General features: G+C 51.2%; 1 protein-coding gene across 1 annotated transcript in view; it reads right to left on the bottom strand.

The window, feature by feature from the left end:
- Positions 1-13650, bottom strand: part of fry (Protein furry) — a 542054-nt gene that overhangs the window by 56496 nt on the left and 471908 nt on the right. Inside the window, 1 exon segment of the mRNA XM_069301552.1 lies at positions 2908-3245. Coding sequence (XP_069157653.1) covers positions 2908-3245 — 338 coding nt within the window.

The raw sequence follows: 13650 nt of genomic DNA, 5'->3' as shown, positions 1-13650 counted from the left end.
ATCTTTATGGAAGTTTTTCTGTTGGCGCTTGCCTCCGATTGTAGAATCGAGGAGCTGCATGCTTTTCTTCTGAGGATGAGGGGTCCTTTGGTTGTTGGTGCTTGGCTGGTTTGACTGAGGGTGCATCATGTGCTATGCCAAGTCGCGGCTCTTCGCCACTGCTTGCATGCCTCTGATTCTCCCTCAGTGGATGCTTTTCAGGTTGATCTTTCTTCCTTGGTTCCCTGTTCCAAGGCTCATGTTTCTCAGAGCATCCATAGTGTCATCAAGTCCAACAGGTCTGCAGTCTACCCTCGTGCCCATGATGTTCATAAGTATGCTGCTCTTGTAACTGTCTTTGCTAACATGTCCTGGGCTGGTATTCAGGCAAAGGGGTTTTGGTGATCTAACAGCATCTTGGGAGCCAGGTATTTAGTTAATGTTCCTGGGCCTCATCATGCCTGTGTTGCCTTGGGTTGTTTCTTTAGGTCAGTTATTTCTTCTTCATCTTGAATACCTGTGGTCTCTTCTCCTTATAGGCAACTGCCTTATCTTTCTTCTCTGTGGGTATTAAACTTGAGAGAGTCACAAGGGGCACTCCCTTTAAAACAGCATTGATTGTAATGAAACACCTCTTTCTTGACAAGCCCCAGTAGCACCCTGATTCCCTCCCTTTCTTCAGGTTCATTGGATGGTGTGTGTGTGTATTCTTAACATCTGCTCCACAATTGGCATGGAAGACTAGGGTAAACCTGGAGCTCCAAAATTTTCCCTACTGGAGGGGAATTAGCGCTAATGTACTTGCCCTAGTTTTGAGAGATTCAACCATTGTTTACATTTTTGGGGGGGTTGGTTTGCTAGTTTTGAGGCTTCATCTCTTTGAACAAAGCAGTGGTCTGTATTGGTTCGCTGATTTTCTAGATACTTTCCCAGTGGAGTGACAGTGTCACCTGTTTTCTGCACCTCTGTGAGGAGGCCAGGATCAGGACCCGGTTGTCAGTAGGCCAAACAGAACTCCGCAGCTGATGTAACCTAGTAGTTTGGAGCCATCTCAGCAAGATAGCTTCTGGGAGCTATGGTGCTCATCTAGAATGAGGCATTTCATTACATTCAATACTGGTGTTTTCCCGGTTCAGTTATTGCTCCGAGTGGTGCCCAGTCTGGCGTAGCAGACGGGGAGGGTGATCCTTGTGGCTGGTCCAGCCTTGGTTTCTGGTGCTTCTAGCCCAGTGTCTGAACTCATGCATTTATCTATGGCTCCACCTCTTTTCAACAGACTGACCCGGCAATGTACTTCACTGGGTCGAACTTCTTCTCTGCTCTTCACGTCTAAAATTTTTGATGAGACAAGTATGTTTGTCATTTTTATCTTGGTTGCTTTTTGTTTGTCATCTCATTTCTGGAGGAGCCCCAGCGACTGTTTTCCCCTTCCTTTAGGTTTGTCAATTCTTCATTGGGTTGTTCATCAGTTCAAGAACTGACCATGCCGCCAGGCCGCTGCCGCCTGGTACAGTATTCTGTACTAATGAATTCTGTACAAGTTTGAGTGAATGCCTTGGGAGTCACTTAATTGGGAATTGGGAATCATCCCTTGCAAATCAATTGGGAATCATCCCTTGGGACTCAATTGGGAATCATCCCTTGCAAATCAATTGGGAATCATCCCTTGGGAATCAATTGGGAATCATCCCTTGGGAATCAATTGGGGATCATCCCTTGGGAATCAATTGGGAATCATCCCTTGGGAATCAATTGGGAATCATCCCTTGGGAATCAATTGGGAATCATCCCTTGGGAATCAATAGGGAATCATCCCTTGGTAATTAATTAGGAATCATCCTTTGGGGAACCCCTTGGTATTTGTAAAGATGTTTGGCACATTTGAGGCTTCATTTTTTTTTTAACCCCTCCAGTTGTCTGTAAGGGATTTGCTGACTTTCTGGTGTTTTCTTCAGTGGGATGGTGGAGTGTCACTTGCTACCTGCACCTCTTTGAGGGTCCAAGTTCTTGCTCTGGTCCAGAATTACTCTTATATCTTTTTCCTTGCCAGACACTACTAAATATTTTCCATATACAGTAATTTCTAGGTTAAGTGTGGCCTCTTTCTCCCCTATTCTCAATTCCTTGAGAGCCCTTTGGAGTAGACTGCCTTATTACTCAAGTATTGCACATTTTTAATCTAGTTCGATTTATTATTTCCTTCTATTTTCGATAATTAGTTTTCTTCTTTATAATATTCGAGAACAGTAGAGCCTGGCCCCAGGCCGGGCTTGGGGAGTAAAACAACTCTCAAAACCCTCCCCAGGTATGCTCTCCTGTACTATATATTTGCTGAGGAAGCCTAACAACCCGAAAACAGGGTCTCGGTAGTACAGTCGGGTTCATTCTCGATTCACAATCCAGAATCCTGGGTGGGACAGAAATGGTTGGCTGCATTTCCTATCACCTAATGCTACTGTTCACCTAGAAGTAAATAACTGCCCAGGGATTAGTCAGCTTGCTGTGGGGTTGATTCATGGGGAGGGTCAGTAGTTCGACCTGGAGGGAGGGGGGACCTCGATATAAGCCTAATGTATATAGTATACTGTATATATACACCTGGGTGCCTGTCCCCTGACACAGTAAATTAAAGGTACAGTATTATAATTATTAAACTGAAAGATACTATTTTATTATTTTATTGTTCAGTCAAAGCTAAATTGTGTGGTGTTTTATATTATGAAATTCCAATCTATTAAATAGCAATTTGTATATTCATACAGTACTGTAATATTATAGACAAGATGTACAGTGCTAACTTATTAAATACTCTACTGTACTTATCTTATAAACTAAGTTATTGTATACTTTTCTTTTTAATTCCGTGTGTACATGTAGTCAGTGTTCACTTGTGATAGGAGTCAAACAGTAAATGTAATAACCACTCACTCGGACATTGATGTGGGTGAAGCAGGCCGGCGTGCAGCAGATGTGTCAAGAGTGAGCTTGGGTGGCATGACAGTACTAGCAGCAGCGGGCTGAGCGTGGCGAGCGTGAGGCACTGTTGACCGCTCACCGCCACCCAATGTCGGATCATCCACGGGGGAGACTGACCCCTCTTCCTCCCACCACTCGTGATCGGCTGGGGGAGTGGGCTTCTTACCGTGAGCGGGAATCAGTTCGGAACTGTGGATGTCGTCCACGTGGCTGGAAGGGTCAATATCTCCGAGGATGCTTGGTGATCGACGACGAACGCCCCACAAGTTGAAGTTGTCCACACTCTCCTCCTATATATACAGTAGTATGTGTCGTGAGACATTTACATAATGGAAAATTTCTAAAGATGCATATTTTTTTTCCTTAAAATTATCTTAATTATACTCTTTTTCTAATTTTGTTAGTCTATTTAATCAAGAAAAGTTTGATTTAACATCATTAACGAAAGAAACAGAACATGATATATTCAACAGCAATCTGTATGCTGTGCATCTCAAGCATTCTATTTAAATTTACTTCTAGAAATATGCAATAAACTCATTCTCAGAAAATTAAACCTAAAACCTATTATTCCCAACAACACATGCATCATATATATCATTCAATTATTCGTAAGATTTATCCAATGTATCGCTTGTGAGTGTAATTATCCTAAACGTAGTTACAGAATTAGAGCTTTGAAACTGTTGATGGTATTGGCATCCACCAGTTTCTCACTTAAATTGATCTGTCTACAACTACAACTGTTTGCAAAGGAGAACTTCTGTGTATTTTCTTGGCATCTTTGTTTTCTTAGCTTGAATGTATGGCCTTTTGTTCATGAAGATAAAGGTTTAAAAACTTGCCACCTTATCAAATATATCGATTCCTGTCAGTATTTTGTATAGGGTGATCATATCACCTCATTTCCTTCTATCTTGAGGTTATCTTGAGATGATTTCGGGGCTTTAGTGTTCCTGCGGCCCGGTCCTCAACCAGGCCTCCACCCCCAGGAAGCAGCCCGTGACAGCTGACTAACACCCAGGTACCTATTTTACTGCTAGGTAACAGGGGCATAGGGTGAAAGAAACTCTGCCCATTGTTTCTCGCCGGCACCCGGGATCGAACCCGGGACCACAAGTCCAGCGTGCTGTCTGCTCGGCTGACCGGCTCCGGGTAACAAAAGTCATTTCAGAGCTAAGTCATCTCTTGTATCAGGAATAATTGAAGGCCACTGGACTAACAACACTGCAAACCAGGCATGACCGGCAGCTCTCATTGAAGCTTTTAAAATACTGAACAAGTTATAGGATGTTGATCTGGATATTTTCTTCAGAAGGTCAGATGTAACCCAACAAGGAGCAAGGTTTCAAGCTCAACAAACCACAATGCAGGACTGAGAACAATAGATGCTTTTTAACCCACAGGGGTTATTAACCCATGGAACCACCTACCCGCCAAAGCTGTAACTGCCAAAATTGTTGAGCATTAAAATATACCTAGAAAAGATCATCAAGGCAAATGGGGGGGGGGGACCTTTGACAAGCTGCCAGCTTCATGTCTCCGTCGAGATCACTAGGATTAGTGTCTCTCAGGTAAATGAACTACCAAAATTGATGTATACTAAAGAGGAGGCAACCCAAACCCTTCAGGAAAGAAATCCTTGAAGATGGAGGGGCAATGCAAGTTGGCACCAGGAAAGATATTCCTGGTCACAATAGCTGGACAGAACTGTCAAATCAGGTCACACACACAAGGTGAGTGGCACAAGACACACACATACACATGAAGCTAAATAAGGAACAGCACAAGTAATGACTCGGAATAGACCTAGTGTCCCAGGGATCGCCAACATCCACATATCTGAATTTCAAAGGACAACGGAACCCCTGTAAGGCTGAGTGTTACCAAGTGTGCACCAGGCTTGTGCATGAATGGGTTGGCTGGCTGGCCAGAGGCCCTAGATCACCTGGGCTGCCATCTAATGACAGGCAAGGGTTGCTAGGCAGTGATTCTACTGTGGTATCGACTGCTTATGTTATTGTCAGGGTTGTAATTTTTTTCCAAGCAGTTGCTTGTTCTGGAGAGTTGATTTTCTTCCAGGTGGAATATTTTTGGTTCTGTCATAATTTTTTATCTCCATTCTCCTATTAGCCTCCCCGAGGGGGCCAGATTGTGATCCAGGCTTCCAGTCGTTGCTTACGAGTCTTCAAGTCACGGTGTGTGTGTTTACCAAGTATGTTGCATGGTGCCACGTTGTGGCAACTGGGAGCTAATGTGGGCCAACAAGGAGCCATAAAATATAAAACTGCATCCTAATGAAGTAAAGAACTGCATGACATTGACATTATTCTAAAGAAGTACTAACATGAGAGGGGGATGTGGGTCAACATGAGAGAGAGGGGGGTCAACATGAGAGAGAGAGGGGGGGTCAACATGAGAGAGAGAGGGGGGTCAACATGAGAGAGAGAGGGGTCAACATGAGAGAGAGGGGGGTCAACATGAGAGAGAGGGGGGTCAACATGAGAGAGAGGGGGGTCAACATGAGAGAGAGAGGGGGGGGTCAACATGAGAGAGAGAGGGGGGGTCAACATGAGAGAGAGAGGGGGGTCAACATGAGAGAGAGAGGGGTCAACATGAGAGAGAGGGGGGTCAACATGAGAGAGAGGGGGGTCAACATGAGAGAGTGGGGGGGTCAACATGAGAGAGAGAGAGAGGGTCAACATGAGAGAGAGGGGGTCAACATGAGAGAGAGGGGGGGTCAACATGAGAGAGAGGGGGGTCAACATGAGAGAGAGAGGGGGGGGTCAACATGAGAGAGAGAGGGGGGTCAACATGAGAGAGAGAGGGGTCAACATGAGAGAGAGTGGGGTCAACATGAGAGAGAGGGGGGTCAACATGAGAGAGAGGGGGGTCAACATGAGAGAGTGGGGGGGTCAACATGAGAGAGAGAGAGAGGGTCAACATGAGAGAGAGGGGGTCAACATGAGAGAGAGGGGGGGTCAACATAAGAGAGAGGGGGGGGTCAACATGAGAGAGAGAGGGGTCAACATGAGAGAGAGGGGTCAACATGAGAGAGAGAGGGGGGTCAACATGAGAGAGGGGTCAACATAAGAGAGGAGGGGGTCAAAATGAGAGAGAGACGGGGGTCAACATGAGAGAGGGGGGTCAACATGAGAGAGAGAGGGGGGTCAACATGAGAGAGAGAGGGGTCAACATGAAAGAGAGGGGGGTCAACATGAGAGAGAGGGGGGTCAACATGAGAGAGAGGGGGGTCAACATGAGAAAGAGAGGGGTCAACATGAGAGAGAGGAGGGGTCAACATGAGAGAGAGAGGGGTCAACATGAGAGAGAGGGGGGTCAACATGAGAGAGAGTGGGGTCAACATGAGAGAGAGGGGGGTCAACATGAAAGAGGGGGGTCAACATGAGAGAGAGGGGGGGTCAACATGAGAGAGAGAGGGGTCAACATGAGAGAGAGGGGGGTCAACATGAGAGAGAGGGGGTCAACATAGAGAGAGAGAGAGAGGGGGGGTCAACATGAGAGAGAGTGGGGTCAACATGAGAGAGAGGGGGGTCAACATGAAAGAGAGGGGAGTCAACATGAGAGAGAGGGGGGGTCAACATGAGAGAGAGAGGGGTCAACATGAGAGAGAGGGGGGTCAACATGAGAGAGAGAGGGGTCAACATGAGAGAGAGGGGGGTCAACATGAGAGAGTGGGGGTCAACATAAGAGAGAGAGAGAGAGAGAGAGAGGGGGGTCAACATGAGAGAGAGGGGGGTCAACATGAGAGAGAGAGAGGGGGGTCAACATGAGAGAGAGAGGGGGGTCAACATGAGAGAGAGAGAGGTCAACATGAGAGAGAGAGAGAGGGGGTCAACATGAGAGAGAGAGGGGGGGTCAACATGAGAGAGAGAGAGAGGGGTCAACATGAGAGAGAGAGAGAGGGGTCAACATGAGAGAGAGGGGGTCAACATGAGAGAGAGGGGGGTCAACATAAGAGAGAGGGGGGGGTCAACATGAGAGAGAGAGGGGTCAACATGAGAGAGAGGGGTCAACATGAGAGAGAGGGGTCAACATGAGAGAGAGAGGGGGGTCAACATGAGAGAGAGAGGGGGGTCAACATGAGAGAGAGAGGGGGGTCAACATGAGAGAGGGGTCAACATAAGAGAGGAGGGGGTCAACATGAGAGAGGGGGGTCAACATGAGAGAGAGAGAGGGGGGTCAACATGAGAGAGAGAGGGGGGTCAACATGAGAGAGAGAGGGGGGTCAACATAGAGAGGGGGTCAACATGAGAGAGAGAGGGGGGTCAACATGAGAGAGAGAGAGGGGGGTCAACATGAGAGAGAGAGAGGGGTCAACATGAGAGAGAGAGGGGTCAACATGAGAGAAAGGGGGGTCAACATGAGAGAGGGGGGGTCAACATGAGAGAGGGGGGGTCAACATGAGAGAGGGGGGGGTCAACATGAGAGAGAGAGGGGTCAACATGAGAGACAGGGGGGTCAGCATGAGAGAGAGGGGGTCAGCATGAGAGAGAGGGGGTCAGCATGAGAGAGGGGGTCAACATGAGAGAGAGTGGGGTCAACATGAGAGAGAGTGGGGTCAACATGAGAGAGAGAGGGGTCAACATGAGAGAGGGGTCAACATGAGAGAGAGGGGGTCAACATGAGAGAGAGAGGGAGGTCAACATGAGAGAGAGGGGGGGTCAACATGAGAGGGGGGGCAACATGAGAGAGGGGGGTCAACATGAGAGAGAGGGGGGGTCAACATGAGAGGGGGGGCAACATGAGAGAGAGGGGGTGAACATGAGAGAGAGTGGGGGTCAACATGAGAGAGAGGGGGTCAACATGAGAGAGAGAGGGGTCAACATGAGAGAGAGAGGGGTCAACATGAGAGAGAGGGGGTCAACATGAGAGAGAGAGGGGTCAACATGAGAGAGAGAGGGGTCAACATGAGAGAGAGGGGTCAACATGAGAGAGAGAGGGGTCAACATGAGAGGGGGGGCAACATGAGAGAGGGAGGGTCAACATGAGAGAGGGGGGGGTCAACATGAGAGAAAGGGGGGTCAACATGAGAGAGAGAGGGGGTCAACATGAGAGAGAGGGGGTCAACATGAGAGAGAGAGGGGGGTCAACATGAGAGAGAGGGGGGGGGTCAACATGAGAGAGAGGGGGGTCAACATGAGAGTGGGGGGGTCAACATGAGAGAGAGTGGGGGGGGTCAACATGAGAGTGGGGGGTCAACATGAGAGAGAGAGGGGGGGTCAACATGAGAGAGAGGGGGTCAACATGAGAGAGAGGGGTCAACATGAGAGAGAGGGGGGTCAACATGAGAGAGAGAGGGGGTCAACATGAGAGAGAGAGGGGGTCAACATGAGAGAGAGAGGGGTCAACATGAGAGAGAGGGGGGTCAACATGAGAGAGAAGGGGTCAACATGAGAGAGAGAGGGGTCAACATGAGAGAGAGGGGGTCAACATGAGAGAGAGGGGGTCAACATGAGAGAGAGGGGGTCAACATGAGAGAGAGAGGGGTCAACACGAGAGAGAGGGGGGGTCAACATGAGAGAGAGAGGGGTCAACATGAGAGAGAGGGGGGTCAACATGAGAGAGAGGGGGTCAACATGAGAGAGAGAGGGGGGGTCAACATGAGAGAGAGAGGGGGGTCAACATGAGAGAGAGAGAGGTCAACATGAGAGAGAGAGAGAGGGGGTCAACATGAGAGAGAGAGGGGGGGTCAACATGAGAGAGAGAGAGAGAGGGGTCAACATGAGAGAGAGAGGGGGGGTCAACATGAGAGAGAGAGAGGGGGTCAACATGAGAGAGAGGGGGGTCAACATGAGAGAGAGGGGGGTCAACATGAGAGAGAGGGGGGGTCAACATGAGAGAGAGGGGGGTCAACATGAGAGAGAGAGGGGTCAACATGAGAGAGAGGGGGGGTCAACATGAGAGAGAGAGGGGTCAACATGAGAGAGAGGGGGTCAACATGAGAGAGAGAAGGTCAACATGAGAGAGAGAGGGGTCAACATGAGAGAGAGGGGGGGTCAACATGAGAGAGAGAGGGGTCAACATGAGAGAGAGGGGGGTCAACATGAGAGAGGGGGGGTCAACATCAGAGAGAGAGGGGTCAACATGAGAGAGAGGGGGTCAACATGAGAGAGAGAGGGGTCAACATGAGAGAGAGGGGGGTCAATATGAGAGAGAGAGGGGGGGGTCAATATGAGAGAGAGGGGGTCAACATGAGAGAGAGGGGGGTCAACATGAGAGGGGGGTCAACATGAGAGAGGGGGGGGGTCAACATGAGAGAGAGGGGGGTCAACATGAGAGAGAGGGGGGTTCAACATGAGAGAGAGGGGGGGTCAACATGAGAGAGAGAGGGGGACAACATGAGAGAGAGAGGGGGTCAACATGAGAGAGAGGGGGGGTCAACATGGGAGAGAGGGGGGGTCAACATGAGAGAGAGGGGGGTCAACATGAGAGAGAGGGGGGGGTCAACATGGGAGAGAGGGGGGTCAACATGGGAGAGAGGGGGGTCAACATGGGAGAGAGGGGGGTCAACATGAGAGAGAGGGGGGTCAACATGAGAGAGGGGGGGGTCAACATGAGAGAGAGGGGTCAACATGAGAGAGAGGGGGGTCAACAGGAGAGAGAGGGGGGTCAACATGAGAGAGAGAGGGGGGGTCAACATGAGAGAAAGAGGGGGTCAACATGAGAGAGAGGGGGGGTCAACATGAGAGAGAGGGGGGTCAACATGAGAGATGGGGGGGTCAACATGAGAGAGAGAGGGGGTCAACATGAGAGAGGGGGGTCAACATGAGAGAGAGGGGGGTCAACATGAGAGAGAGGGGGGTCAACATGAGAGAGAGGAGGTCAACATGAGAGAGAGAGAGGGGGTCAACATGAGAGAGAGGGGGGGTCAACATGAGAGAGGGGGTCAACATGAGAGAGAGGGGGGGTCAACATGAGAGAGAGGGGGGGGGGTCAACATGAGAGAGGGGGGTCAACATGAGAGAGGGGGTGTCAACATGAGAGAGAGGGGGAGGGTCAACATGAGAGAGAGAGGGGGGGTCAACATGAGAGAGAGGGGGGTCAACATGAGAGAGAGAGGGGGGGTCAACATGAGAGAGAGGGGGGTCAACATGAGAGAGGGGGGGTCAACATGAGAGAGAATGGGGTCAACATGAGAGAGAGGGGGGGTCAACATAAGAGAGAGGGGGGTCAACATGAGAGAGAGGGGGGTCAACATGAGAGAGAGGGGGGTCAACATGAGAGAGAGAGAGAGGGGGGTCAACATGAGAGAGAGAGAGGGGGGTCAACATGAGAGAGAGAGGGGGGGGTCAACATGAGAGAGAGAGGGTCAACATGAGAGAGAGGGGGGTCAACATGAGAGAGAGGGGGGGTCAACATGAGAGAGAGAGAGGGGTCAACATGAGAGAGAGGGGGGTCAACATGAGAGAGGGGGGGTCAACATGAGAGAGAGAGGGGTCAATATGAGAGAGGGGGGTCAACATGAGAGAGAGGGGGGGTCAACATGAGAGAGAGAGGGGTCAACATGAGAGAGAGGGGGGGGTCAATATGAGAGAGAGGGGGTCAACATGAGAGAGAGGGGGGTCAACATGAGAGAGAGGGGGGTCAACATGAGAGAGAGGGGGGTCAACATGAGAGAGAGGGGGGGTCAACATGAGAGAGAGAGGGGTCAACATGAGAGAGAGAGGGGGGTCAACATGAGAGAGGGGGGGTCAACATGAGAGAGAGGGGGGTCAACATGAGAGAGAGAGAGGGGTCAACATGAGAGAGAGAGGGGTCAACATGACAGAGAGAGGGGGGGGTCAACATGAGAGAGAGGGGGGTCAACATGAGAGAGAGGGTGGTCAACATGAGAGAGAGGGGGGTCAACATGAGAGAGAGGGGGGTCAACATGAGAGAGAGGGGGGTCAACATGAGAGAGAGGGGGGTCAACATGAGAGAGAGGGGGGTCAACATGAGAGAGAGAGGGGGGGGTCAACATGAGAGAGAGGGGGGGTCAACATGAGAGAGAGAGGGGGGGGTCAACATGAGAGAGGGGGGGGTCAACATGAGAGAGAGGGGGGGGTCAACATGAGAGAGAGGGGGGGTCAACATGAGAGAGAGAGGGGTCAACATGAGAGAGGGGTCAACATGAGAGAGAGAGGGGGGGGTCAACATGAGAGAGGGGGGGGGTCAACATGAGAGAGAGGGGGTCAACATGAGAGAGAGGGGGGTCAACATGAGAGAGAGGGGGGTCAACATGAGAGAGAGGGGGGTCAACATGAGAGAGAGAGGGGTCAACATGAGAGGGAGGGTGGTCAACATGAGAGAGAGGGGGGTCAACATGAGAGAGAGGGGGGTCAACATGAGAGAGAGGGGGGTCAACATGAGAGAGAGGGGGGTCAACATGAGAGAGAGGGGGTCAACATGAGAGAGAGGGGGGTCAACATGAGAGAGAGGGGGGTCAACATGAGAGAGAGGGGGGTCAACATGAGAGAGAGGGGGGTCAACATGAGAGAGAGGGGGGTCAACATGAGAGAGAGGGGGGTCAACATGAGAGAGAGGGGGGTCAACATGAGAGAGAGGGGGTCAACATGAGAGAGAGGGGGGTCAACATGAGAGAGAGAGGGGTCAACATGAGAGAGAGAGGGGGTCAACATGAGAGAGAGAGGGGGGGTCAACATGAGAGAGAGGGGGGTCAACATGAGAGAGAGGGGGGTCAACATGAGAGAGAGGGGGGTCAACATGAGAGAGAGGGGGGTCAACATGAGAGAGAGGGGGGTCAATATGAGAGAGAGGGGGGGGTCAACATGAGAGAGAGAGGGGTCAACATGAGAGAGAGAGGGGGGGGTCAACATGAGAGAGAGGGGGGTCAACATGAGAGAGAGAGGGTCAACATGAGAGAGAGGGGGGGTCAACATGAGAGAGAGGGGGGATCAACATGAGAGAGAGAGGGGGGTCAACATGAGAGAGAGAGGGGGTCAACATGAGAGAGAGGGGGGTCAACATGAGAGAGAGGGGGGTCAACATGAGAGAGAGGGGGGTCAACATGAGAGAGAGGAGGTCAACATGAGAGAGAGGAGGTCAACATGAGAGAGAGAGGGGGTCAACATGAGAGAGAGGGGGGGTCAACATGAGAGAGGGGGTCAACATGAGAGAGAGGGGGGGTCAACATGAGAGAGAGGGGGGTCAACATGAGAGAGGGGGGTCAACATGAGAGAGGGGGTGTCAACATGAGAGAGAGGGGGAGGGTCAACATGAGAGAGAGAGGGGGGTCAACATGAGAGAGAGGGGGGTCAACATGAGAGAGAGGGAGGGTCAACATGAGAGAGAGGGAGGGTCAACATGAGAGAGAGAGGGGGGGTCAACATGAGAGAGAGGGGGGTCAACATGAGAGAGGGGGGGTCAACATGAGAGAGAATGGGGGTCAACATGAGAGAGAGGGGGGGTCAACATGAGAGAGAGGGGGGTCAACATGAGAGAGAGGGGGGTCAACATGAGAGAGAGGGGGGTCAACATGAGAGAGAGAGAGAGGGGGGTCAACATGAGAGAGAGAGAGGGGGGTCAACATGAGAGAGAGAGGGGGGGGTCAACATGAGAGAGAGAGGGTCAACATGAGAGAGAGGGGGGTCAACATGAGAGAGAGGGGGGGTCAACATGAGAGAGAGAGGGGTCAACATGAGAGAGAAGGGGGTCAACATGAGAGAGGGGGGGTCAACATGAGAGAGAGAGGGGTCAATATGAGAGAGGGGGTCAATATGAGAGAGGGGGTCAACATGAGAGAGAGGGGGGGTCAACATGAGAGAGAGAGGGGTCAACATGAGAGAGAGGGGGGGGTCAATATGAGAGAGAGGGGGTCAACATGAGAGAGAGGGGGTCAACATGAGAGAGAGGGGGGTCAACATGAGAGAGAGGGGGGTCAACATGAGAGAGAGGGGGGGTCAACATGAGAGAGAGAGGGGTCAACATGAGAGAGAGAGGGGGGGTCAACATGAGAGAGGGGGGGTCAACATGAGAGAGAGGGGGGGTCAACATGAGAGAGAGAGAGGGGTCAACATGAGAGAGAGAGGGGTCAACATGAGAGAGAGAGGGGGGGTCAACATGAGAGAGAGGGGGGTCAACATGAGAGAGAGGGGGTCAACATGAGAGAGAGGGGGGTCAACATGAGAGAGAGGGGGGTCAACATGAGAGAGAGGGGGGTCAACATGAGAGAGAGGGGGGTCAACATGAGAGAGAGGGGGGTCAACATGAGAGAGAGAGGGGGGGTCAACATGAGAGAGAGAGGGGGGGGTCAACATGAGAGAGAGGGGGGGTCAACATGAGAGAGAGGGGGGGTCAACATGAGAGAGAGGGGGGGTCAACATGAGAGAGAGAGGGGTCAACATGAGAGAGAGAGGGGTCAACATGAGAGAGAGAGGGGGGGGTCAACATGAGAGAGAGAGGGGGGGGTCAACATGAGAGAGAGGGGGTCAACATGAGAGAGAGGGGGGTCAACATGAGAGAGAGGGGGGTCAACATGAGAGAGAGGGGGGTCAACATGAGAGAGAGAGGGGTCAACATGAGAGAGAGGGGGTCAACATGAGAGAGAGGGGGGGGTCAACATGAGAGAGAGGGGGGTCAACATGAGAGAGAGGGGGGTCAACATGAGAGAGAGGGGGGTCAACATGAGAGAGAGGGGGGTCAACATGAGAGAGAGGGGGTCAACATGAGAGA

The sequence above is a fragment of the Procambarus clarkii genome, chromosome 46 (assembly GCF_040958095.1).
Source record: "Procambarus clarkii isolate CNS0578487 chromosome 46, FALCON_Pclarkii_2.0, whole genome shotgun sequence".
Classification (NCBI taxonomy): Eukaryota; Metazoa; Arthropoda; class Malacostraca; order Decapoda; family Cambaridae; genus Procambarus; species Procambarus clarkii.
The sequence above is the reverse complement of the archived record's forward strand: the minus strand, read 5'-3'. Positions and strand labels throughout refer to the sequence as shown.